General features: G+C 40.5%; 1 protein-coding gene across 2 annotated transcripts in view; it reads left to right on the plus strand.

The window, feature by feature from the left end:
- Nucleotides 1–25311, plus strand: part of LOC149232466 (NADH dehydrogenase ubiquinone complex I, assembly factor-like protein (DUF185)) — a 272389-nt gene that overhangs the window by 206007 nt on the left and 41071 nt on the right. For both annotated transcript variants that reach the window (XM_089379418.1, XM_089379417.1), the window contains exons 7-8: nucleotides 7923–7972; nucleotides 8085–8316. In XM_089379418.1, coding sequence (XP_089235544.1) covers nucleotides 7923–7972; nucleotides 8085–8316 — 282 coding nt within the window. The remainder of the gene's footprint in view (nucleotides 1–7922; nucleotides 7973–8084; nucleotides 8317–25311) is intronic.

Raw genomic sequence — 25311 nt, forward strand, 5'->3', positions numbered from 1 at the left:
GTATCTGGTGAACATTAGACTAGATATATGTTTCGCTGTGAACATTCTTAGTCAATTTCAGTTGGAGCCTCATCATGATCATTGGATAGATGCCAGGCATATATTGAGATATCTACAAGGTACTATTCATCACTGCCTAAAGTTTGATAGCAAGGAAGTCAAGCTATCATGTTTTACAGATTCGGATTGGGGTGGCAGTGAGACCGATGGAAGAAGCACTACTGGTGGATGTTTTAGTTTGGGATCTGTGATGATTTCATGGATGAGTAGAAAACAAGATCTTGTTGCTTTAAGTAGTGCTGAAGCTAAGTATGTGGTTGCATGTGAAGTAGGAAAGGAGGCTGTATGGTTAAGGAAGATTCTGTCGGATTTGTTTGAGAAACCTCTGAGTCCTACTGTGATAAATTGCGATAATCAAAGCAACATTAAGATGTTTGAAGATATCGTGTTCCATTCAAGGACGAAGCATATCATCAATAAGTACCACTATATTAGAAGTTTGCTACAAGATGGGATCGTGAAGCTATAGTATGTTCCAACCGACGAACTGGTAGCTAATGTGTTAACAAAGTCTCTTCCTAATAAGAAGTTTGAATATTTGAGAAGCATGCTTGGTTTGGTTGATATTATTGATTTCGTTAACGAAAGGTGTTTGGAAGAGACTTGAGGAGGCATCTTGTGTGATACAAAATTCCTGGGAGGACATCTAACCGACATATGTGTTGATGTCTAGATCCCAAAGTAGGGAGGGTGGCGTTGGTCATAGAGCTCTGACCTTGTATTACGCACCTAGATCCCTGGGTTGATGGTTAGCAAGTAAGCCTAATGGTACCTAGAGAGGCTGAAAGCTGTAGTCCATCTTAGTTCCACTCGGAGAGATTCCCTGGTCAGGAATCTAGTCTGTGGCACCTTATGTGCCGAAGTTCTTCGTAGTTCTTGTGTTTTGAGATCTTCCTTGTACTTGTATATACATGTGTAAATTATGAATACCTCCCTAGTTAAGAGGGAGTGTTGAAGAATGTAACCAGGTTCAGACTTCATATTTATACTTGAGTCAAAGAATGATTTTATTATTATTATTATTATTTCAGTGACTTATTAAAGCATGGGTTTCATGCTTGTGTCGTCATTTTATAGGTCAATGTCCCCATTGTGGGCTTCTAGGTTTTACACTGAGTCATTAAAGTCATTGTCCATTTAATGAGACCCTTCTTAGGCTTTTGTATCATGTAAAAAGAATTATTATTGAGTCAAAAATGTAATTAGTCACCTCCACATAAAGGCGGCCCTATCCTGATGAAGTCGGCCTACAAGAGGACAATTCGACCCACAGAAGAGGCTATATATACAAGAGCAGTTCAATCTATTTGGACATCAACTCAACAAGTTCGATACACATCAAGGAAGTGCAGAAAAAGTGTGAAGTTCAAAGAGAAGAAGGAAGAAGTACAAGTCGAAGTTTATGGGCTATCTCTCTCTCTCTTTTATGCAAAGTTACTGGGCTAGTTGTTGGATCGAAGTTTCGTTGCTGGGAGGGTCGAAATTCTGAAAGTGTTGGATCGAAGATTTTGCTGATGGGAGGTCAAAATTTTGGATTTGCTAGGTCAAAGTGCTGTTGCTGCAAGGTCGAAGTTGTTGGAAGGAAGGGCTGACTTGGTGGTTGGAGGAGGTCTGTGTCTAGGTTGAAGAGTCTTGGATTATCTCGTCTTAACTACTGAAGGAAGAAGTTTGACTTGATATTCCCCTAGATAGGGGTTTTTCCCTGGTAGAGTTACATTTCCTAAATGGGCATGAGTTAGACTCCTCTTGGCATGCGAGTTACTCCTCCTTTATGGTATGGATTCACTGCTTCTTCTATATATATGTCCCTCATTCTTTCTCCCCTCACTACTTGTGCATTGTGAAAGAAGAATTCGAACTTGAGAGAGAATTGGAGAGAATTGAAGAAGATTGTGAGAGAGAGATTTAGAGAGTAGGAGTAAAAAGATTGTGAGAGAGAGACTTAGAGAGTAAGAGCAAAACTTGGTGAACCAAGGTTGATTCAGTGCCTTAGTGTTTCACTGTTGATTCAGTTGAAGGGAAGGTTGATTTAGTGTGTGCAATTGTTGTTGCTACCGGTGATCTTCATGCTACAACTTGTTCAGATTTGGGTGAACTCACGCATTCTCTTGATCTCTCATTGTATTTTGTATGTCTGCTGAATAATTGAGTTCTAGTAGAAGAAGAATCTGGTTGGGTTTTCCCCTTGTGGGTTTTGCCCAGGTCATTGGACCTAAATTCTCTGTGTCTCAATGTATTCTTGGATGTCTTCTATTGTGCATTTGATTTATGTTGAATGTTCTATCTACAATTACTTATCTAATATTGCAGCGTAAAGAAGTTTTGTAATAAGTGATTGTTAAAGCATAAAACATCAGAATTTCAACATGTAGAAGAGGTCTATCCAATCCAAGGTTACTTGGGAGTGGGAGCGGGAGCGACATTTTCAGAAGCTCCCACTACGGGAGCAAATCGGGGAGCGAATATATATATATATATATATATATATATATATATATATATATATTGATGCATATATGTGAACAAAGGCATGTAGAATGATGAATTAGATATAAAAAGAATAAAAACATAGATTGAACCATATAACAACAATCATCTAGAAGTTATAATCTTCGTCAACCACGTCCACAAGTTAGTGACATAAAACATATTGAGTGTCATGATTCATCAATCTTTAAAGTTTCAAGCTTTCAGAATTCAATATATAATGTTTATCATCATTGATTACCAAAGTTGTACTTGTAAGCTAAGTGTAACCATTACAACAAAGAATATCTAACATAAAATGACATGTTATAAAATGAAATGAAATGAAACAACTTTCAACTTTCACGAAGCATCATATTCATAGTTCATTACCAATGAGTTATAATTGCCAACTTCAAACTTCAAACTTAAATTGTCATATATTGTTTACAAAAAATATCATAATAAATATGAAAGAGTCAACAGTTATAAAAACTACTAGAAACTAGAAAAGACAAGTAAATCTATTATCTATTGCTAATGCTTGGGCCTCTTGCTGCCACGAGAAATGTCTAATTTTTGAGTCTTGTTGGAAAATCAAGATCTTTGTCATTAATATCACCCTCTAAGCATTAACATAAGATAGAAAAAACATAACATGTCAAGTCAAGATTTTGTTTGAGTGATGGGTACTTTTTTAGTAGGGTCATGATAGAGGAGTTCAACAACCAATGTCACTAACATCAAGCTACATAGAGGGATTGATGCTATTGATTAAATACGAGTTCCATACCCTAATACATGACAAAATCCAATGGAAACATTGCAATCCCCCCAATTTTGAAATACTGAAAAATTGATAAGTCTGCTGGATTTTGAATGAAATCTAAAATTCTACTTTCTCCATATGAAATCCAATGAGGTCGGAACCACTCTCAAACATCCTGAGTCATTTCATGGTAATGTTAAAAATTTAAGTAAAAGGATGAAAATGAAGATTAAGGAGAATGTCACTTTTACCATGAATCACATATCAATACTAGGGCCATAGGTTTGACCATTAGGTTACCCCACTAAAAAATTATTTGTTTCTTTGAAAAAAAATTGCATTTGGAATGTTACTGCAAAAAAAAAAATTGCAAAAAAGGCTAGGGATTGAAAATTTCACTCTCTTCGGGGACGCGCTTTGGGACCAGTTTCGGGGGAGGGGGGGGAGTTGCTCCCCCACAATTCTGATCCAATCAGAGTCCAAAACACACTCCTCTAGAGAATTTCACACCAAACGCTAGACAAGCTTCCTTGGCCTTAAAGGGACGAGGAAAAGAGAGAAAAAGAGGTGAAGAAAGAATGATTTTTCAAGTAGAATGTGATCACCAAGGATCCTAGACCCAATGCCTACCTATTGGGAGAAAATGGAGTCAAGATAAACCATGAAATGGCAACTCGCTCTTCAAGGAGACCTAGAAGGATTTTCACTACCCTAGATGGAGGCAACAATAAAACGACTTCTAGATTTTTATACTTCAATGACACTTTTGTGGAGTTTCAAGGATGAAAATGCAATTAATCCCCTAGGAATATCCATTCATTCTTTGTCCAATGAGTAATACATGCAAAAAATTCCAATAGTTTTCAATGATTCAAACAATTCACATTAATTAAGGAACATATAATCATCACGAGAATTATTCCATGCATTAGACATTCATCAAAACATAAATATAGCATCATATAGCACTTACAAGACAAAGAAGAGTATATCCATCCACAAGATTGCCAAAAAGAAGCTCCAAGAATGCTAGCGAAATTATCCAAACATCATAATTCATCAAACACATCCAAATCTCGTCCTCTACTACAGGTACAAATTCTCTTTTATAGAGATCGAAGATCCAAAGTGATCATGATTTGAGAGAATAAGGTTCTCTCTTATTTATACAAGTTCTAAAATGTCAAAATATCCAAATGAAGCCCCTGTTATGCCTAAAATGCTAAGTAACCCACCCATGGTTACAAGCCAACCATGATAGCTCAAAAAGCAAGTTGAATTAGCCTTCTTAGGGCCACACTAGGCTGACGTGGAGGCCTAGAAGGGCAGCGTTGAGGCCTCATGTGCTAAAGATGAAAGTGAGGGCCTCAAAAATGATGGATAAGAGGGGGATGCCCTCTAAATGCTACAAAACATCTCCAAACCCCAATTTGGGCCCTGTGGGCTCCAAATGGGTTTCGAAATGGTTCAAGGTCAAGTCGATGCTCCATCAATGAGGGATAGAAGATGACACATGCCCTCCCATGTCTTCCCTGAAGAGACAAAACCTCCTTTGGCGCTGGATCAACTGCCAAGTGTTGGGTGCAATGTGTAGCTGGCTGGGCACTGTGTATCATCATCTCTATATAACTGGGGCACGAGCAAGCAATGTGGTGGTGTTGAAGAAGCCCATGCTATGGAAATCAATGCTTTGCATGGCTGGAGGCCCATAGCTCTCAACGCTCACCCTACAAGTGCCATTATGACCCTCTAGAGGGCTTGGACCCCATATACGGTGACCAAGTCCAAGATGAAGACCCACTTGCAATCCTGTATATCCAATGCGTCTCCTCACCTTCCAATACAATTAATCATCAATGCAATTGAGTAAATAAGCTTGTTAATAAAGAGAAGAAGTGGGCCCTTCATAGTGGCATGCCCTTTTGAATGGGCTTTAAACGTATACTAATGTTACCTTGCTTGACAAGAGGTTAATGAAGGACCCTATTAGGTGGTTTCAACCTCTACGGAAGTGACAGGTCCATGGTACATCCATCAAGTGACAAGTGTCATGTGAAATGATGATGGAGTGGAGTGGGCACGAAAGGGAGGCTCTAAGCCACATGCCATGGTACAAGGGTAGCTATAATGAAGGAAGCCCACACCTTGGGTGTATGAATGTAGGAAGGAGCAATCATGGTACTCGAGTTACCCAGACCTTTGTTTTTCCACACTTCTTCATATGCCTTTTACCATTTATTGATTTTTCTTCTTTTTACTGCCCAGTGCTCAAGCGGATGAGAGCACGATATGTAAGATGTAGCAGTGAATACCCCCTTAAGGTGGGACAATTCATTGCCCACTAGGGGTTGGGACAATCATGGGTTCCTTAATGATGCAGGGGGCACTCATAGGGGCCCTAGGAACCAGGGTGATGGCCATAATGATAGGGGGTAGAGCTCATGTTTGGTTTTTTCCCATGCGCTAAATTCTTTTGTCTCGACCATCTTTTGTATTTTGTGGTACATTTCCTGTTGTATGTGGCCATATTATGCTTTTATCTTTCTTTTTAGCTGCATCAACCTCTGGGGCATCGTTCCAAGCCTGACCCAGGGTGTGGACAAGGGGAAGGGGAGGCTAACACCTTGTGGACCCAATGGCAAAATGTGGACCCAAGTGGGGAAAAAGTGGAAAATGGCTTGTAATGAGTAGAGGGGAACGAGATATATGGTATCGGGAAGTAGGACCACGTGACCAAAATTAGATTTTCCCATGTTGTGCCCCTCCTAAAGCTAGTAGCTAATAGAGGAGATCCCACAGGACTAGGATACAAGATTAAACCCCAAGTTGAGGTAAGGGAACAAGAGTACAATCTGAGCTTGTTCTTTCCATCGAATCCCCCAACTAATCCATGCCCAAATGTGCCCAAGAAAAGCAAGCATAAACACCCAATTACATAATGAAAAATCATACCTTTGGGGATGGAATATGTAAAGTGAATGCCATCGAATCCCATAGAAACTCCTCAAAACCCCATAAAGCCCCTCCAGAAGTCCTCGGGCCTGCTGATGGAGTAAATCTGCTCCTATGACCTAGTTGTCTCCAACCCTGGAAGTCCATCCTAATCACACCATAAGGGAAACCAAAAAAAGGAACATGACAAACTTTAGTTTATTTTATGCTTTATTTCATTTTAGTGTGTTTCTAGGTTTTCCCACCTTCATAAAGTGGATTGACTTGACTAGCTCATAACCCTCTATAATAATGCTTTTTTCTCTCATTAATGCAATGCGATACATAGAACTCTCATGTATCTTGTTTCTTTTGTGTTTGATTTCTGTGATAAGAACTGTACTCTCTAGCATTCGATATTTCAAATTTGTTTATTACTGGTAAATTTAAATTTTAGAACCTTAAATTAACCTTTTCGCTCCTCATGCATTTTTACATATTAGATTTTTCTCCCAATGATTGTGGGATGATAAAAAAATGGTTGTTCACCATATTTCTAGATGCTAAAACTACTTATAAATATAATGGTGATTTTCTTAAATGCGACTGTATTTGGCTACAATAATCCAAACTATTGAAATGGTTGTTGATGTTATAAATGTAGTTATGAAGGTGCTTTAGCAAGGACCTTTGTAGTCATTATCAATAGGATGAAACTGTAGTAAATATGACATAATTGATAAAAGTCCAATTTTGAACTAGCTTCCTCTTATCATGATGAGGCTATTGCGCCTAGATTGAACGTTACAGGAGAACCATTAGCACCATTCGATTCAGTTGCCTTTGGCTAAGCAATCGTGAGTGGGGGTATCTATTTTGCCAATGTTGTCTAGGGCTTGCACCTATATGTGCTAGCGTGCATCCACAAGCATGGGCATTAAAATTTAACTCGAACATGTTACTTGGTAGAACTTGAAGCTTGAGGGTACTGTATTAGCTATCCGTTTTCACTTCCCTAGCAAGCTAACATTGACTAGGTTGTTATTCTGGTTTCAATATACTTGTGGAATCTTATTCCCATGATCATGGTCTGCAATGGATTGACCTTGAATTGGTTCGTGCACAAATGTGCTAATTCATGATGCCACTATTTTTAAGACTTAATGAAATGCTGTAATTGGATAAATTGGAAATCTGTATTAAAGCAAGAGCGTCTAAACCCCAACAAAGAATTTCGAAAGAGCAAGATGAGGTCGTGCCAATATTACTTTTAGTTATGATTGTAGATTTAGAGTAGAGCTATCACATGGTTTAGCCAATGAGGAATGACAACAATGTTTCATATAAAAGGCATCCCTGTCATTACATGAATACAAAAGCACACAAACTTTAGTGGAGGAACTTTTGCAATTACAAGTTATTAAAATGTATAAGAAACATTTATTCCAACCCAAAATTACAACAGTAATTACATTTCCAAAATGTCCTTGTATGATATAATATGTGTCAACGTACATTTAAATGATGGTAGTATTTGAGTAACCCTATAGAACCGAAAAGGGACATTAGACCTTTGGAAATCTTTTCGATTAAATTGGTGTCTGTGTAGTTACTAGAACATATTCCTTGTCATATTCTGATCAAGTGAGTATGGTATTAGTATTTTAAGTATATATTTGTTGTGACCTATATGCAGAGAACTCCTCGTGGGTGGTCTGAAAAGCTCATTGATATTGCAGAAGACTCGTAAGTTTCTCTCCATGTTACGAAAGGCTGATTGATTTGGGGTTATTCTGACCTACTTTTATGTCTTATCAAAATTGAAATCAATTGGATTGGTTATCTAATTGACATGCAGTGATGGCTTTCGTTTTGTGTTGTCCCGAGAACCAACAACTGCCAGCAAGCTGTACTTAACTAAGCGCCTTAAGGGCCTTTTTCCAGATGAAATAGCTCAGTTGGAGCATGTTGAAGTTTGCCCTCAGGCTGTTGAATTGACAAAGAATATTGCAAAGAGGATTTCATCCGATGGTGGTGGTGCACTCATCATTGATTATGGACAAAATGGAATAGTTTCAGACAGCTTACAGGTATGACATGCCCATTCTATATTTAAAGATCCAAATTAGATTTCATGCTTCTGACATTTTTTACAGTGACGGCGATTTATGGTAATTGACATTAGAGACATATTACTTTGTATCTCCAGTGAGAAGAATCTTGTTTGATCATCTTATTAAAATCAACTTTTTCTTGCAAGTTTGATTAAAAGATTCCTTTTTACTCCAACATTATCTACTCTCTTTAGCTTTTGGGAAGCTGGGTTAGAATTTGTATGTCCTCTCATGTGTGTGTTTTCAGCTGTGTTCCCAAGTATCGGAAACTGGAAATAGTAAAGAGAAGGAAGCAAGTGTAAGGGTCTGATGGTATGAAAATTATCGGGTAATCTGTGTAGGAAAGAGGAGAATGCTATGAAACCTGTTTAAGATATGAAAACAATTTCAATTTGAAGTTTACTCTAAGAAAAATGCACCGACGTTGAGGGTTGCATTTCATAACATGGACTTCCGTTGGCTTAGGTGTGGGGTCCAGGGCTAACTATTCCATTAAAATTGCCTTGTACTAGCACCCAACATTATTCCTTTTTTATACCCACTTTGGTGGGGTAGACCACAACGAGAATGGAACCCTGGTGGACATCTTTATACTCTGTTGACCTCACCATTGAAACAAGGTGTCATTGGCAAATTTTTTGAAGTAAATTCTATCTATATTATATTCTCATCAATCTATCAGTTTTGTAATTTCCTAGGTTGCCAAGTCGCAGGTGTGACACTTTTTGAGATAAGGGATTGGTGTTCATCAAGGCAAACACACACATGAAAAATAAAAAATAAAAGCAATTGAAATCAATGTAAAATTGTAAATCAACAATGATTCAAAGTGATTTTTAGTGACTTCGCCACCTGATAGATGACAATGACAATAGTGGTAGCTGTTACTCCTCATGTTAATAGGGATACACATATTTTTACACTTTTCATTATCACCATTGTAAGCTTCAGGGCTCAAGTGAAAATTGTAAAAAACCACGGGAGTCTTTGTATTTAGGTGTCCTAGGTCTTGTGATGGTTGGCCATGGTTGTCTTTTGGGTGTAGTCCTTGGTCTCTTTGTCCTATATAGTATCGAGGGTTTCTGCATGGATCTCAAAGGGACTCATGGTTTGAAGGAACCTTGGTTATGTAGGGGTGATCAGCAATGTATGGGCTAGTCTAGCTTGCATCAAGGTGCACCTATGTCTTACTGCATGGTTATGATTCATACAGTTTGTATGTGGATTTGGCCTTAGTGTAGTGTTCCTTAGACAGTTCTCAACAAATTATTAAAACCCCAATAATTTTTTTTCTTTCTATCTCATATATTTCTGAACTTGCCGAAAAATAAATTCACAAGTATATTATCTTAAAAATGCAATGGAAATAAAATGCAGAGATCAATCACATCTCCACAACAAATTTAGACCCAACAAAATTTTCCTTCATTAATTTTATTGAGAAAATTCAGGGTTAGACCCACAGAGAATACAGAAAAATACAGTTGTTGGGCACCTGGAAACTTGTCTCAATTGGGAAAATCAGCCTCAAAGAATTCAACCTCTAGAAATCTAACCACCTAAAGCAAATCGGCCCTGGAGAATTAACCTGTCTGACCAACAAATCAACCCCCCTTTCTCCTTTGTCTCGTATGGCCCCTGCGAACTAGAGAAATTGGCCTCCTTGGATAATTTAGCCTCCTCCACAATTCGGCCCTCTCCTTTAGCAACTTGGCCTCCCTCTTTCCTGAACTCGACCTCCTTGAATTTCTCCCGAAATTCCCTGCCACACTTCCCTCACTTCTCTTTAGTCTAGTTGAGCCTCTTGCTCTAGAGAAAACCCTTTCCTTCGATTGTGTGTATATGTCTTCACCTCTCCCTTAGGCTTATTAGCCCAAATCACTAATCCTAATCTCCTAAGTGATCAATGGCCAGGATTAAATCCTAAGCCTCACTTGAGATCAACGGTTGAGATTATATCTAAGTCACTTAAATAATTTTGATTATTTATTCTTAGAACTTTGGCCTACTAGTCCACTAATTATTTAGATTAATTATTGTACTTTTCCTAAGTTAAAATTAGGAAAGAAATCATAATATCACTTACTCTACTAAGTAAGCACGTAAAAAGGACATCAAATATCTTCTACATGCTAGGACAACATGTGTTAAATTTTCTGGAAGACAAGATGGCAAACCCTAGATTTGAACCCTGGACGCTTTCATCAAAACTGTCTCTGTGTGTCTGAAACATCTTGGACGCTCTCTCGGACATTGTGTGAGGGCATTTGTGACTATTCAGACGCCCTCAGGAAGGCTGTGTGTGCGTCTAGGGTAAAACACACCAAAAACCCTTGGACGCTCCCTTACAGCTGCTATGCATGCATCGGGACGACCTAGACGCTCTCAAGACCACTCTGTGCAAGCATTCGGAGACTAATGCGGCCCGATTTGACTCCGCATCCCTGGAGGCTCTCATAAGCCTGTTTGCCAGTGTCTAGGGCCCCCTGGAAGTTGTCTTGTCCACTCTGTGCCAACGTCTAGGGACTAAAATTCCTTGTTTTGTGCTAGCGTCCAGAATGCAGAAAACCCTAACTCAGAGCGAACCTCACACCTGTGATTTGAGACCCTTGTGCGAACTCCTTTCGTTGAACCTGTGCGAACCAAGACAAAAGAGAAGAATAGAAAATGGCTTGATCAATGTGATGAAATGAACTTGAGGTCACTTCTATTTATAGGCTTTCCTAAGGGTTCACTTGGGTTAAGGTTGACCCAAGTAGTTACACATGTGGTTAGGGCCGACCCATTCCATAATGTATGTATGAATAAAATAATTCAAAACTTAACTTCCGCTTGACCAAATTAGGTGATCTTTAGGTCGATTTTGGTCCTCTCGAAAAGAGGAATTTAATGCAAGCATTATCTCGGTCATTTGAGCCGTCCGATGTGGAATCTGATCCTAGTTGCAAAAATTAACACTCCCTCTCAACTAGGAAGAATTCCACTTGCCAATATCCTGCCTTGTTGTCGTAATAATTTCACTGTCAATGCTCAACTCTATCTCTTGAAACTTTCTCAGATTTAGAAGAAGAAGAATCGAGAAGCAATAGCTTCCACCCATACCAAGCAATAGGATAACTCATCATACAGGGGAGTAGACCCTCGACTCCGGAATCTCATCGAGGAGCTTACCCTCAACCCAAAATTTCATCGGGGAGCTTACCCTCAACTTAGAATCCTATTGCCTATCGATCTTCCCAACAATGACTCTCAGTAGTCATGTGGTAGAACACCTACATCATAATCGCCTTGGGTTGTGTGAAAATTCCTACACTCAAGGAACCCCTACTGTAGCACAACTGAATTTACTTCTCCTACTTGATTTTAATATACATTATCAAGCTATTTTCTTGATACTAAAGTAAATTACTTCTGCAGCCTAAACTACTTTAAATTTGATTACATGAAACAAAAAACTGAGCAAAGAACAAGATACATAGGACACCGTTATATTTGGACAAAATAGTCCTTGACAAAACCCAATACGGGAAAACCGATGTAGCAGCTTTGAGGGTTTTCTATTATTAAGAAGTAGTTTTGAATACAATGCTGGATGCCTTCTCAACAATCCAGTGACAAAGAAAAAATATATTGGAGGAAAACTCAGTGAGATTACTTCACTTCACCCGACAGTTACCGGCTGATCCGGCTGCAAAACTGGCTAGCCTCGACTATCTCTGCGCTAGCCTTGTGTAGGCCCTACGTTAGCGTTACAGGCTCTGCGTCAGCCCTGTGATGTCTCTTCTGCCTCCTAGAGCTTCTGTGTCAACCTCTCCTGGCTGTTTCGGCTTTCTGCGTGAGGGCAACCTCACTTTTGCACTGGCCCTTCTGGCTTTGCGTCAAGACTGCGTGGACCCAGATTTGCCCAACACTAGCCCTTCTAGCTGCTGCACTACCTCCATTAGTGGCTCTCCGCCTCTCTGTCTAGTATTCCTGAACTATCCCTTCCCCTCTGCCGCAAAATGATCACTCACTTTGAATTCTCAGCGTCCTAGCCCCAAAAATCGAACTCAAGATCAATTCGTTCTCTCCATGTGTGTTTCTAAATGAAGCCCAAGCCTCCTTATACTTTTCTCGTTGAGATTTCAACTACCGAGATTAAGTCTTTAATCAACGACTAAAATTAAAACTTTACTTGATCCACTTTCTAGAACATTCACATCCATATTTTGATTAGTACCCATTAATACTTTAATTTTCCTAAGTTTAGATTTAGGAACCCCATTAAAAATATTAATTATTTTAATAAAATACTATCCGGGTGGAATTTCACCAAACGATTTTTGGGTTCTTTAGAACTCATGTGCCTTAGCCTCTCTACCAATTTTCATGGCTATATCCCATCTGATGCTACCAAAAACTAACACTCCCTCTTAGCTAGGAATGTGCTCTAGCAACAACGTCCAACTGCATGCTGCTCTGTCTCTAAAGCATCTCGTTTCTACACTGTTGCTGCCACCAGCACTGTGCTGCTACTGCTACTGTATTGCTGTGCATGACACTGCCACTGCCACTGCTGCATCTGTACTACAACTTCCTCTGCATCTGTTGTTAACAATGCCATTGCTAGCTTTGCACTGCGTCATTTTCCAATTGCTGCTGCTCAACAACGAAAAAGCATCTGAAATTTTTGAACTTTGTTCAGAATAATACCATGTGAATATTGGAATCTGACTGCTACTAGTCCTCTGACCCTCTAAATCTTCTGCACTTCATGTTGACACCTAATCATCAGGTTTGGGTGAATGTAATTAATGTAAATAAATAATAAGAAATATGAACAGTCATCGGGAGATGAAGTGAACAGTCTCTCCCTCATGTATATAATAAAGACCAACCTGAAGGAATAATATATGAATTGATTTGGTGGAGTTACTGCCTGGCCTGACATGGTATCAGAGCATAGGTCCCAAGTTCCTAAAATTAGTTGTAACTCCCTTCTGCCATTTTCTTGTTGTCTGTCCACTACCCCCTGTGGAGTCTGTCTACTGCCCTCTCCACAGTCGCTGCTACAAATCTCTGACATTATCTGCGTCCTCTGCGCTCTCTGGGCTCTCTGCCATAATCATTGTTGGCACAGTTTTTCTGTATGGGTGTAACGTTTCATTTACCCACTTCTGTCTCTCGGTTTTCCAGAAGAGGAGCGTTGAATCTCTACATCTTTGTGCGTTGAAACACCTGGTTAGTTTCTTTGTGCATTGAGTTTTGAAGGTCGTGCACTAGAATATGTTGAACGCTGGTCCGTTGGTCTTTGCTGCATTTGCGATTTGAAGATTTGAATGTTGAAGGATAACGCTGGTTCGAATGTACGCTGGTTGTGAAAGCCGACTTGTGAAAGTTGTGGAAAATTGTTGAGAAATGCGTTGAAGCATGAAGTCTCCATGTGTAATTCCTGGTATGAGCGTTGAGTTTTTTGAAGATTGTGCTACGTAGATTAAAGGTTGGTGTTGGCATATGCGTTGATGCTTGATATGGTTGTTAACGCTGCCCCATATATTTATGCTGCTCCTATTCTACAGTCTCATTTACACTGGTATACTTACATATATTTACGCTGCTCCTATTCTACAGTCTCATTTACGCTGGTATACTTCCATATATTTACATTGCTCCTATTCTACAGTCTCATTTGCGTTGGTATACTTTTGTATATTTACGCTGCTCCTATTCTACAGTATACTGTTGAACGCTGCTCCTATTCTACGCTACACTATCTCATTCCCAAGATACATCGATGTATTAAAACCAGATAGTATAGCGTTGTTGGTCTATTTTGTTTTTAGTGAGTGCGGCCAAACGTTACGTTGGAAGACGTAATGTGATGGTGGTTTTGACACTGAATAATGTATGGCTGTAATGAGACTATTTTTTATGTGAAAATGTTAGAGGTAGATCATTTTTACCTAAGAGAAAATGACGGAGGTGAGGTCAGTATGCATAGTAAATAAGTTATTTTTCTTTGTTATGAAGAGCGACATATGTGTCTTCGAGGCTGCTGAAAAGCACAGGGATTTCTACTTGAAAGAGCCGAGATAAAGAAAATACGTGTTCACTTGGAAAAGCCAAAGAGAATTATGAACGCTGTGGTATCTTGAATGCTGATGCTCTTGATATATCACGCTGTTAACTTCTGTACACTGACTTTTGATTTATTTTTGGAATTGCTTATACAAGTCTTAGTAGTTTTCTTTAGATTCCTTTGACAGCATAGACAATAATTGCGAAGATGCCATGAAAATGAAAATAATTTGTTCACATATATCTTTGATATTTTTGTGAATTTGGATTGAGATAGCTTTGAAGATAAATTATTTTGCATACCTCTGTCTCCAAATATCATATATCAGAATCAATGTTTTAGCAGCAGAAGTTTTCTCCACAAAAGCACATTTTTTGCTAGCAGAAGTATTTTTACAATGCATTCAATCATATCTTCTTCTGAAGAGGCTGTGTGCCTTGCTCATAAAGAAAAGAATCCTGCTCAAGATTCTTCCAGAGGAAGAGGTGGTCGAAGAGGAAGAGGAAGATATTTTACAGGCAGGGGGGGCAGACAATCTCAAGGAGAAAAGGCAGATTTGCATTGCATACGCTGCAAAAGAAATGGATCACATGATGCCTCTACATGCAAAATACCTTGGGACAAAATTGAGCAGCAAGGAAATCAACCCAAACGTAAAACTAATAACACTGAAAAAGGTAAAGCACTTGAATCTGCTCATTATGTGGTGGCACAATGTAATATTGGAGTAAATGAAGATTTATTTAATGCTTCACTTGCTTCTTGGAAAAATGATTGGTTGCTTGATTCAAGAGCAACTTGCCACATGACTCATAGAAAAGGTTTTTTTGAAGAATTTACTGACAATGTTGATGGAGCAGTATACTTTGCAGACCAATCAAAAATCAAGCCATCAGGGCTTGGCACAATCAGGCTTAAATTTCTTGGTCTTTCAGACTTTCTTCTGCATCATGTTCTCTATCTCCCACAGCTGAAGAGAAACTTGCTGTCCTTGGTCCACATCCGCCAGCGAGGTCACTCCATTCATATGTTTGATGGCAAGCTTGATGTGAGAAAAGCATCTGACCACTCACTTTTCATGAGGGGAATAGAAGAAGAAAGGCTTCTCAAGCTGCAAGGTACCTTTGCTCGTGCACAACATTTCTCATACAATTCTCATTATGAAGAAGGTACACTTCCATCAAGTTTATTTTGGCATGCTAGATTTTGACATTTGAATTACGACAACCTCCGCTTGTTAAAGAAAAATGGTGTTGCTGGTTTGCCTACAATTCCTAGGAAATTTAAGCAATGTGATGCTTGCATTCTACGAAAGCATAGCAAACAGTCTTTTCATGATTCACATTCAAGAGCACATAGAAAACTTGAACTCATTCATTCAAATTTATGTGGTCCAATGCCAGTTCCTTCTGCAAATGGAAATAAATATATAATGACATTTATTGATGACAACACCAGAATGTGTTGGGCTTATTTATTGAAGAACAAATCTGATGCTTTTCAAACATTCAAGAGCTTTCATAAATGGATTGAGAATGATGCACAATCTCATATTGGGTCTATTCGCACTGATAATGGAAAAGAATACACATCAAATGAATTTGAAAACTATCTTCGCCAACATGGGATCAAACATCAAATGACTGTACCTTATAATCCCCAACAGAATGGTGTAGCTGAAAGAATGAATAGGACAATCTTAAATATGGTACGCTCCATGCTTTTCTTCAAAAATGTAAAAATAATGTTTTGGGCTGATGTTGTTCTATGTGCTGCATATATAAAGAATAGATGTCCATATAATGCTATTAGAAACAAGACTCCCTATGAAATGTGGTATGGGCACATTCCCATCTCAGGGTCTTTGGTTCCACCTGTTATGCCTTGATACCAAAGGTACATAGAAATAAACTTGGTGCAAGAAGTTGTAAGTGTATCTTCTTGGGGTATTCAAACACCTCCAAAGCATACCGTCTCTATGATGAAGTCAATAAAAAGTTTGTTGTATCTAGAGATGTAATTTTTTTTGAATCATCCAAAACTGACAATGTTGTTGAGCGGCAACTTGATTGCTTGGATATATTCGCAAATGCAAAATCATTTCAAGAATTTGATAATTAGATTCCACATCTTGAAGGGGGGATTCCTATACTAGATCAACAAGTGGAATCTTCTTCTGAAGAACTCTCTCCCTCGCATGAAACTCCAACAATGGATGATGCTTTAAGTGATGTGATTGATAGAATTGGGAGACTCAATCTTGATTCAGTCCCAACTCAATCAACGGAGCAGCCTGGACCATCTGAGAAAGGTCCCCCAAAGTGGTTGACAAAGACACTTGAAAATGTTCATCTTGATGGGGTTGGAAAGACAGGAACTAGAAATTCAAACCGGCAAAATGGAGGTGATGTAGATGACTCTAATTCACCTGTTGATATGGATGTTTCTTATGATTGTGAATTGAACTTGTCTATAGATTTTGAACCAACTTCCTTCAAAGAAGATGCTTCTAATGATGAATGGAAAGAAGCGATGCAAAAGGAATATGATGCCCTCATAAAGAACGACACTTGGAAGCTGGTTGATCCTCCCTTAGAAACCAAACCAATTGGCTGCAAGTGGGTCTACAAGAACAAGTATAAAGCTGATTGCTCACTTGACAAGCACAAAGCCAGGCTTGTAGCAAAAGGTTTTGCATAGAAGGAAGGGGTCGATTATGAGGAGACTTTTGCTCCCACAACAAAATGGGTTACCATCCGGACACTCTTTGCCCTAGCAGCTCAGAACGGTTGGAAAGTCCATCAAATGGATGTAAAAACTACTTTCTTGAATGGAGATCTAAAAGAGAATGTTTTTATGTCCCAGCCTGAAGGATTTGCTGTTAAATGACATGAACACAAAGTATGCAAACTTGTGAAGTCCTTGTATGGCTTCAAACAAGCACTGCGAGCCTGGTATGAAAAACTAACTGAGCATCTTCTGAAACTCAATTTCAAACATTATGATCTTGATGATGCAACTTTATTTGTCAAGAAAGTTGCAAAACAGTTGTATATCTTGTGGTATATGTAGATGATCTTTTGATGACTGGGAACAATGAAAGCTACATTGCATCCATAAAGAAGGAATTGGGGAAAAGTTTTGAAATGACTGATTTGGGCTATGTTCATTACTATCTTGGTATTGAAGTAACTCAACATCCAAAGTCCATATTTCTTTCTCAAAAGAAGTACATTGGGGATCTGTTGAACAGATTTGGCATGATAGAATGCAATCCTCTTGCTACTCCAATGGAACAAAACTTAAAGCTCACATCTATTGAAGGAAAAGAATTTGAGGATGCAACAAAGTATAGATAGCTTGTAGGAAGTCTCAACTACTTAACTACTACCAAACCAGACATTTCGTTTGCTGTTGGAATCCTCTCCAGGTTTATGCAAAAGCCTTGTGAGGGACATTGGTCTGTTGCAAAAAAAGTTCTAAGGTACTTGAAGGAAACTCAGGACTTTGGAATCAAGTATACACAGGTGGATGACTTCAGCTTGATTGGATACTCTGATTCAGACTTCAATGGAGACAAAGAAACTGGGCTATCTACTTCAAGATATGCTATGAGTCTTGGATCAGGAGCTGTCTCCTGGAGATCACGCAATCAATCAGTTCCAACAGATTCCACAACAAAAGCAGAATACGTGGCAGCAGCTGAAGCAACAAAAGAAATTGTGTGGCTCAGGAAAATTCTTGAAGATATGCAGGTAAAACAAGTACAATCAACTCCACTCATGATTGACAATACCTCTGCAATAAAGTTGGCCAAGGACCCAAAGTTCCATGATCGAACGGAGCACATCAATACTAAATATCCTCTGACTCGACATCATGTTGAGGCCAAAACAATCCATCTCCGTCATTGTTCCACTAATGAGCAAATTGCAGACATCTTCACCAAAGCGCTTGTTAGCCTCTCTCATAAAACAATAATAAATCCAAAAATAAATAAATTAATTAAATATTCCAAGTTAGGAATTTGTGCCTAACTCTTGGGTTGTTCCTCTAAGATAGGAGTTAGTTTAGGTAACTCCTGTATTGGTGTGTGTCTGGTGAGAAATTATCTCAACCAAAGGAGAAATTATCTCAACCAAAAGTGTCTAAGATAGCACGCACTATCTTGAGAACACTATTTCTCATCTATTTATTTGTAACACTATATTCAATTATTAAAAAATGGATGTATGAAAGTGAGAGAGAAGCATGAGGCTTCAGCCTTTTTCCGCCAATATTTTGTGTCTGATTTTTATGTGTGATTTATATATTTGTCTGAGTTAATCTCATTTTCATCAGTGCTTGGAAGAGAAAAGCTTGAACAATTCAAAATGATGCTTGGACTCACCAACATCCCTTCAGATTAAGGGGGGAATGTTGACACCTAATCATCAGGATTGGGTGAATGTAATTAATGTAAATAAATAATAAGAAATATGAATAGTCATCGGGAGATGAAGTGAACAGTCTCTCCCTCATGTATATTATAAAGACCAACCTGAAGGAATAATATACGAATTGATTTGGTGGAGTTACTGCCTAGCCTGACACTGTAGCTGACTTCTACACTGTGCCATCTGCACTGCTGCCAACCTTGCTCTGCACTAATCAATCGCTGGTCTCAAGCTACTACATCTATCTCTCCAATCAACCCACTGCATCATTTGACACTACGTCCATATCACTACTGCTAAATCTTGGGTTCCCGTAGCAAGGAATTGATCCAAGAGGTGGGTTCCTCAAGGATCCTGCCCACATGTAGCTCTCCCAACTACAGTTCTATATCACCCCATTTCCCTCCTAGAGATGCGTGGGCACTCATGGAAAACTCATCTTCATCATTTTTTGCTGGATCAACCTTAGGATCATGTTTCTCATCCTTATCCTTTTGTTTCAAAGGACACTGGGATGCAAAGTGGCCCATCTTGCCACATCTGAAACATTTCATCTTCGAAATGTCCTTCTGCTTCTGTTTCTGTTGCCCCTTTGATGCTAGAGTTGCATTCTCCTCCTCCTCTTCGGTCTTCATGCCACTCCTACTGCTGCCATTGAGGTTGACCTTAACTAGGTCCCTCCTTAATGCTTCTTGTTGAAGAGTTGCCCACATCTCCTTCCATGAAGGTAGTCTTTCCCTGTCCAATATATTTTGAACGAAGACTTTCCATTCATTCGAGACTCCATTCAGGGCCTTCCTTACCATCACGGTAGACTGAGGAGTACCCCACTGCAACAAGCTGGTCTCTGGTGTCCTGAAGATGTTGAAGATAGGAGTCAACCCCTTCTCCCTTCTACATCAATGTCTGCTGCAACTTTTGTTTTAAAGACATCTTTCGCTATTCGGAAGAAGCTTCATACAGTGAAGACAAAGCTTCCCACATTTCTCAGGTTGTATCTTTGCCCTGCAAGTGTGAGACCAAATGGTCTCGAACTCCATCGAGTATGAACCTCTTCGCCTTCCCTTGCTCGGCCTTGTACTTCTTCTGATCATTGTCGGTAGGAACAACCACAAGACTCTTGACCTAGGCTTCGAGATCATATTCCTCCAGAACAGCTAAGATTCCGGTCTTCCATATGACATAGTTGGAAGCTCCTTCCAACCTGTCCTAATCTCTGAGCCCATGTGATTCTCACCCAAACTGTCGAATTGGCTCCTCTAGTCACTGCTCAACACTGATCTACTGTTCGACAAGTGAAGAATTCAGACTTTTGGCGAGAAAAGTCCTCTGAGGAGAAAATTCCCCTTCTATGAGTCTTTGCTCTTTTCCGACGGGTTTATGCCCCGGTAGAAACTGCGCCCTTCAAGCACAACGTTGAGGCTCTGCATCACTCCCTCTGCCTCTGCAAGCTCACAAACTGGAAATTGTACCTCTCTGTCGCATCTCTCAGAGAGAGATTTCCTCGGAAGCTCTGCTTTCTTGGCAAGGATTGCGCAATCCCTTCAAGGGGTTTCGAATTGCTGCCAAATGTAGCTTTTGGTCTCTGTTGATTTGGGGTAGCATCGGATGTGCTTTAGCCATGAAATTTTGTGGAGAGGCTGGGGCACATGAGATCTCCAATACCCATAAAGGGTTTGGGCAGATTCTAAACAGATAAGGAGATATTAAAATAATCAATATTTTTAATGGAGTCCCTAAGTCTAAACTTAGGGAAAATAAAATATTAATGTGTTTTAATATGAGTTTGTGTTAGAATGGTCCAAAAAGACATGGATTAAGCTAGATCTAATCTTAGCCGTTGATTAGGGACTTAATCTCGGCCGTTGAGATGTCAACAGAAAAAGTATAAGAGGAGGCTTGAGGGGCACTTGGAGAACACATTGAGGGAGACCAGTCAATTCAATTTCTGGAGCGGGGTTTGTTGAGAAATTGAACCAGTGGTCTAGAGAGCAGTCAGGAGGCAGCAAGTACGAAATAGAGAGACGAGAGATCAACGCAAAAGAGGCAAACGCAGAGCTAGAGGAAGCCACGCAGAGGGAGCAGAGATTGCGCAGAGCCAGAAGGGCCTGCGTCATCCACGTAGAGGCTGCAGGAGTGACGCAAAAGCCCAAAGAGGCTGCGCAGAGCCTCAGTAGGCTGACGCGAGTGTTTCAGGTTGTAGCAGAGGTTAGTAGTGCCTACGCTGGGTTTAGGAAAGCGCTGGAAGTTTGTCTGTCTGTGGGTAAGCCAGTTTGGCACCCTGTTGTACAAGAAAATTGCTGAATAATAAAATCCTCCCTTGTTGCACCGATTTTCCCACATTGGGTTTTTCTGGGGACATTAGTCCAAAATAACTATGTCAATGTGTGCATATTTTTGTTTTTGTATTACGATGTGATGTCTACAACAGTATTTATTTTAATGTTTGTTGAAGTAATTTCATGAATAACTCATGATGAAATAAGTAGGAAAAGTAAATTAGTTGCTGCAGTGATAAAATTTTCACATGGTATCAGAGCAAGTAATGAAAGACCAAAAGGGAAAATCAGTTATGGGTCGAGACCATGATGTAGAGGCATCCACCTCAGGGGACTCACATAGATTTTCAAAAGATTGCAGAAGAGAGAGATTTCAATTTCTCTATGTTGGCTTCCAGGTTGGAAGAAGAAGTGGCGTGCATGACTAGTGTTGCATCATTAGAAGTATGGTATATAGACAATGGAGCCTAGTGGCATATGACGGGAATCAGGTAGTGTTTCTCAGAATATCGAGAAGAGAAGATGAACTTTCAGATCATCATGGGGAACAAGGCAAAGTGTACTCCAGTAGGAAAGGGTACCATAGTTTTTCAGACAGAATCATGAGAGCGGTTCCATGCCACAAATGTGCTGCATGTGCCAGGATTTGGGATGAACTTACTTTCTATGTCACAACTACAAGGCAAGGGCTATGATGTCTACTTCATCAAGGAAAAGGTATACGTCAAACAACCGAGCTGGAAAAAGAAAGTGTAGATTGGGATCAAAAGTAATTGGTTGTACAAATTACAACTAGAATCTCCAATGGTACTAATAGGCAGTCATGGGGACAAAGACTTGAACGAACTATGGCACAGAAGGATGGGTCACTTGCACCATGGAGCTTTGAGAATTTTCAGGAGTACTGTAACAAGAGTTCCGGATCTGAGTACGGAACGAGTTGATGTATGCAGGGGATGGGCTCTAGGAAAGTATGCCAAGGCTGCATTTCCTAGGAGCAACCACAGGGTCAAGAGTGTACTAGGATTGATACACTCAGATATCTGCAGACCTATGTCCATCAAAGCTCTCAGCGATGCCGAGTATTTCCTCACTTTCATTGATGACCACTTGAGGAAAACTTGGATCTATTTTTTGAAAACCAAGGATGAGGTTTTCAGTCGATTCAAGGAATTCAAGGCTCTAGTGGAGAATCTGATAGGTAAGAAAATAAAAGTCTTGCGCTCAGATAATGGTGGAGAATATGTCGATAAGGACTTCACTGATTTCTGCACTAAGCAAGGCATCATAAGAGAGTGGACAACTCCCTACAATCCAGAGCAGAATGGGGTGGCAGAAAGGAAAAAGAAGACTATTGTAGAAGCAGCTAGGGCCATGCTGTATGATCAGGATATGCCAAAATTCTTGTGGGTAGAAGCATGCAACACAACTGTCTATGTTCAGAACAGGACTCCTCATCGGGCATTGGGCAAGATTACTCCAGAGAAAGTCTTCACTGGGAAGACACCTGAAGTCAGTCATTTGAGGATATTTGGGAGTTTGGCATATTGTCGCATCCCTGAAGAAAAGAGGAAGAAGCTGGACCAGACTACAGAAAAGGGGTATCTGGCAGGATATAGCGAGAATGCTAAGGCATACAGGATCTATCTTCCAGGGAGCAGGAAGGTAGTAGTATGACGAGATGTAAAGTTCATGGAGGACAAAGCTTTCAGAAGATCTCGCGAAATGCCTTCCAAGGAGTAGTTGAAAGAGGATCCATTGGTCATGCCTCTTCAACCAACGAAAGTGAAGAATCCTTCCTCAAATCAGGAAGATTCTTAGGATGAGGAAGAGCAATAAACAGAAGCACCTGTTGGCAGAGGAAGAACTAGCAGGGAACTTCGTCAGATTCTGCGTGATGCAGAGAACTTCATCGGAGAGCCAAGGAATAGTAAAAGGGAGTGAAAACAGCCAGACAGGTATCAGGCATTAGTAGCTTAGGATGGAGAGCCTTCTAGCTTCAAGGAGGCAGCTGTTGAAGTTTCTAAGTTTACTTAATTTAGAAACCCTTCATGCACTTTTTCTAATTTATTCCTACCTAATTGTTATTTTTCTTTAACAAGTTATTTACACAGTAAGTACTGAAAATAAACACCAGTGCATGCTCAACATATTACAGATCAACAACTAAAAGAAACAAGAACAAAGACACCACATGACACCATTATTTTTGGAACAATGTCCCCGGAAAAACCCAATGCGGGAAAACCGATGCAGCTATCTGAAGATTTTCTTATTAAGCAATATCAGAGTACAATCTGGGTGCTTTAACTGGCCTACCCAACAGAGAATTTCCTTAGTATCTATACCTCACAGTTTGAGAGAAATCTCCTGGCTGAAACCCCGGTAAAACCCTTTCGGCAGCTCCTCAGCACAAAACTGCTCCTGCAACCTCAACGTCCTCCCAATCTGGACTGTGTCAGCCCCTCTATGTCTCACGTTGGCCCTGCGTCAACCTTTCTTGGCCTGCGTCAGCCATAGGAGGCCTTTCATCAGCTTTGGGAGCCTCTGCGTCAGCTACGCTGGCCCCTCTGGTGCTCTGTGCAGCACTTGGTTGCCTCTGCATGGCCCTGCGTGAGCCCTTGCTGGCTCTGCGTCACCCTCCTTGGCTGCTGCGCTGCTCTCCCAACACAATCTCTGCCTTCTCTGTTTCTCTGTACTCAATGCCCCTCAACTGCTCTCCCGATCACTGATTCTATCTCTCTTAGCAAACCCCGCTCTAGAGAATAGAATGACTGATCATTTGGTGTGCTCTCTAAGTGACCCTCAAGCCTCCTCTTATACTTTTCCTGTTGACATATCAATGGCCGAGATTAAGTCCCTAATCAACGGCTAAGATTAGATCTGGCTTGATCCATGTCTTTTGGACCACTCTAACACATATTCATATTAATACACATTAATATTTTATTTTCCCTAAGTTTAGACTTAGGGACTTCATAAAAATATTAATTATTTTAATATCTCCTGATCTGTTTAGAATCTGCCCAAACCCTTTCTGGGTATTGGAGATCTCATGTGCCCCAACCTCTCCACCAAATTCGTGGCTAGAGCACATCCGATGCTACCCCAAATCAACACTCCCTCTTAGGGAGGATTGTGCTCTAGCAATACTCCTCACTGAGTATTACTCTGATCATCCGGCGTCGTTACCTGTGCTGATGCTAGGCCTTCCTGCCCAACATCCTCTGCACTGTTGCATCTTGTACTGTTGCCCATGGTTCTGCCACTGCCACTGTTGCATTTGTACGACATCTCCCTCTGCATTCGTGCTGCTGCTGGTCCTTCCTCCGAGCATTGCATCTGCACTGCACCTCCTCTCATCATGTTGCATCGTGCTGCCCACTGCTGCACTGCAACTCAGTTACTGAGAAGTAACTGATCTCCCAACTAACCTCCCTATTGGGCTAGAAACGCCCACTGATGCTGAAGCTCCTTATGTCGCTGACAAGTGCTCCCTCTCTCTGACCTCTGCGTTGCTGCAACAATTCCATGCATCTCGCACCGTTGCACACCTCGCTGTGCCTTTTTGCACTAGTGCAACACTCCTGTGCCTCTCGCATTGCTGCAGCTTGCTAGCTCTGCACTGTCTTAGGACTCCTGCACTGTAGCTGTCTCTGCTGCTCCATCTGCTTACGTCTTTACCCACTCATCCAATCCTGCTACTCCTCGTCAGGGCTCCTATAACAAGGTCTAATCCAAGAAGCTGGGTACCTTGAGGACCCTGCCCCTCATCGCCTGTAGTTTGCCTGACTACAGTTCTATGTCTCCCCACTTCCGCTCAAGTGGTGCATGTGCACTCATGGCACAATCATCGTCTGTCAAAAATTCCTTCTCTGCGCGTGCTGGCGCTGCCTTAGTCTCAAAAGACTCTCCCTTACACTTCTTCCTTGGGCACTGGGTCGCATAATGACCCATCTCCCCAAAGTGGAAGCACTTGATCTTGGAGAGATCTTTCTTCTTTCGCTTCTCCTGCTTTCCCTCAGATGCTAGGGCCACATCCTCCTCCTCCTACTGAACTTTGATCTTTTTGTTGCTGCTACCTGTCTTTGACTGTCGTCTGATCTCTTCCTGGCGAAGAGCTGCCCACATCTCGTCCCAAGGTAGGAGAGTTCCTCTGCCCCGGATACTCTTGACAAACACTTCCCATTCTTTTGAG

This window comes from Pinus tabuliformis, chromosome J (assembly GCF_031772625.1).
Source record: "Pinus tabuliformis cultivar Carrire ecotype Pingquan chromosome J, CPIR1, whole genome shotgun sequence".
NCBI lineage: Eukaryota > Viridiplantae > Streptophyta > Pinopsida > Pinales > Pinaceae > Pinus > Pinus tabuliformis.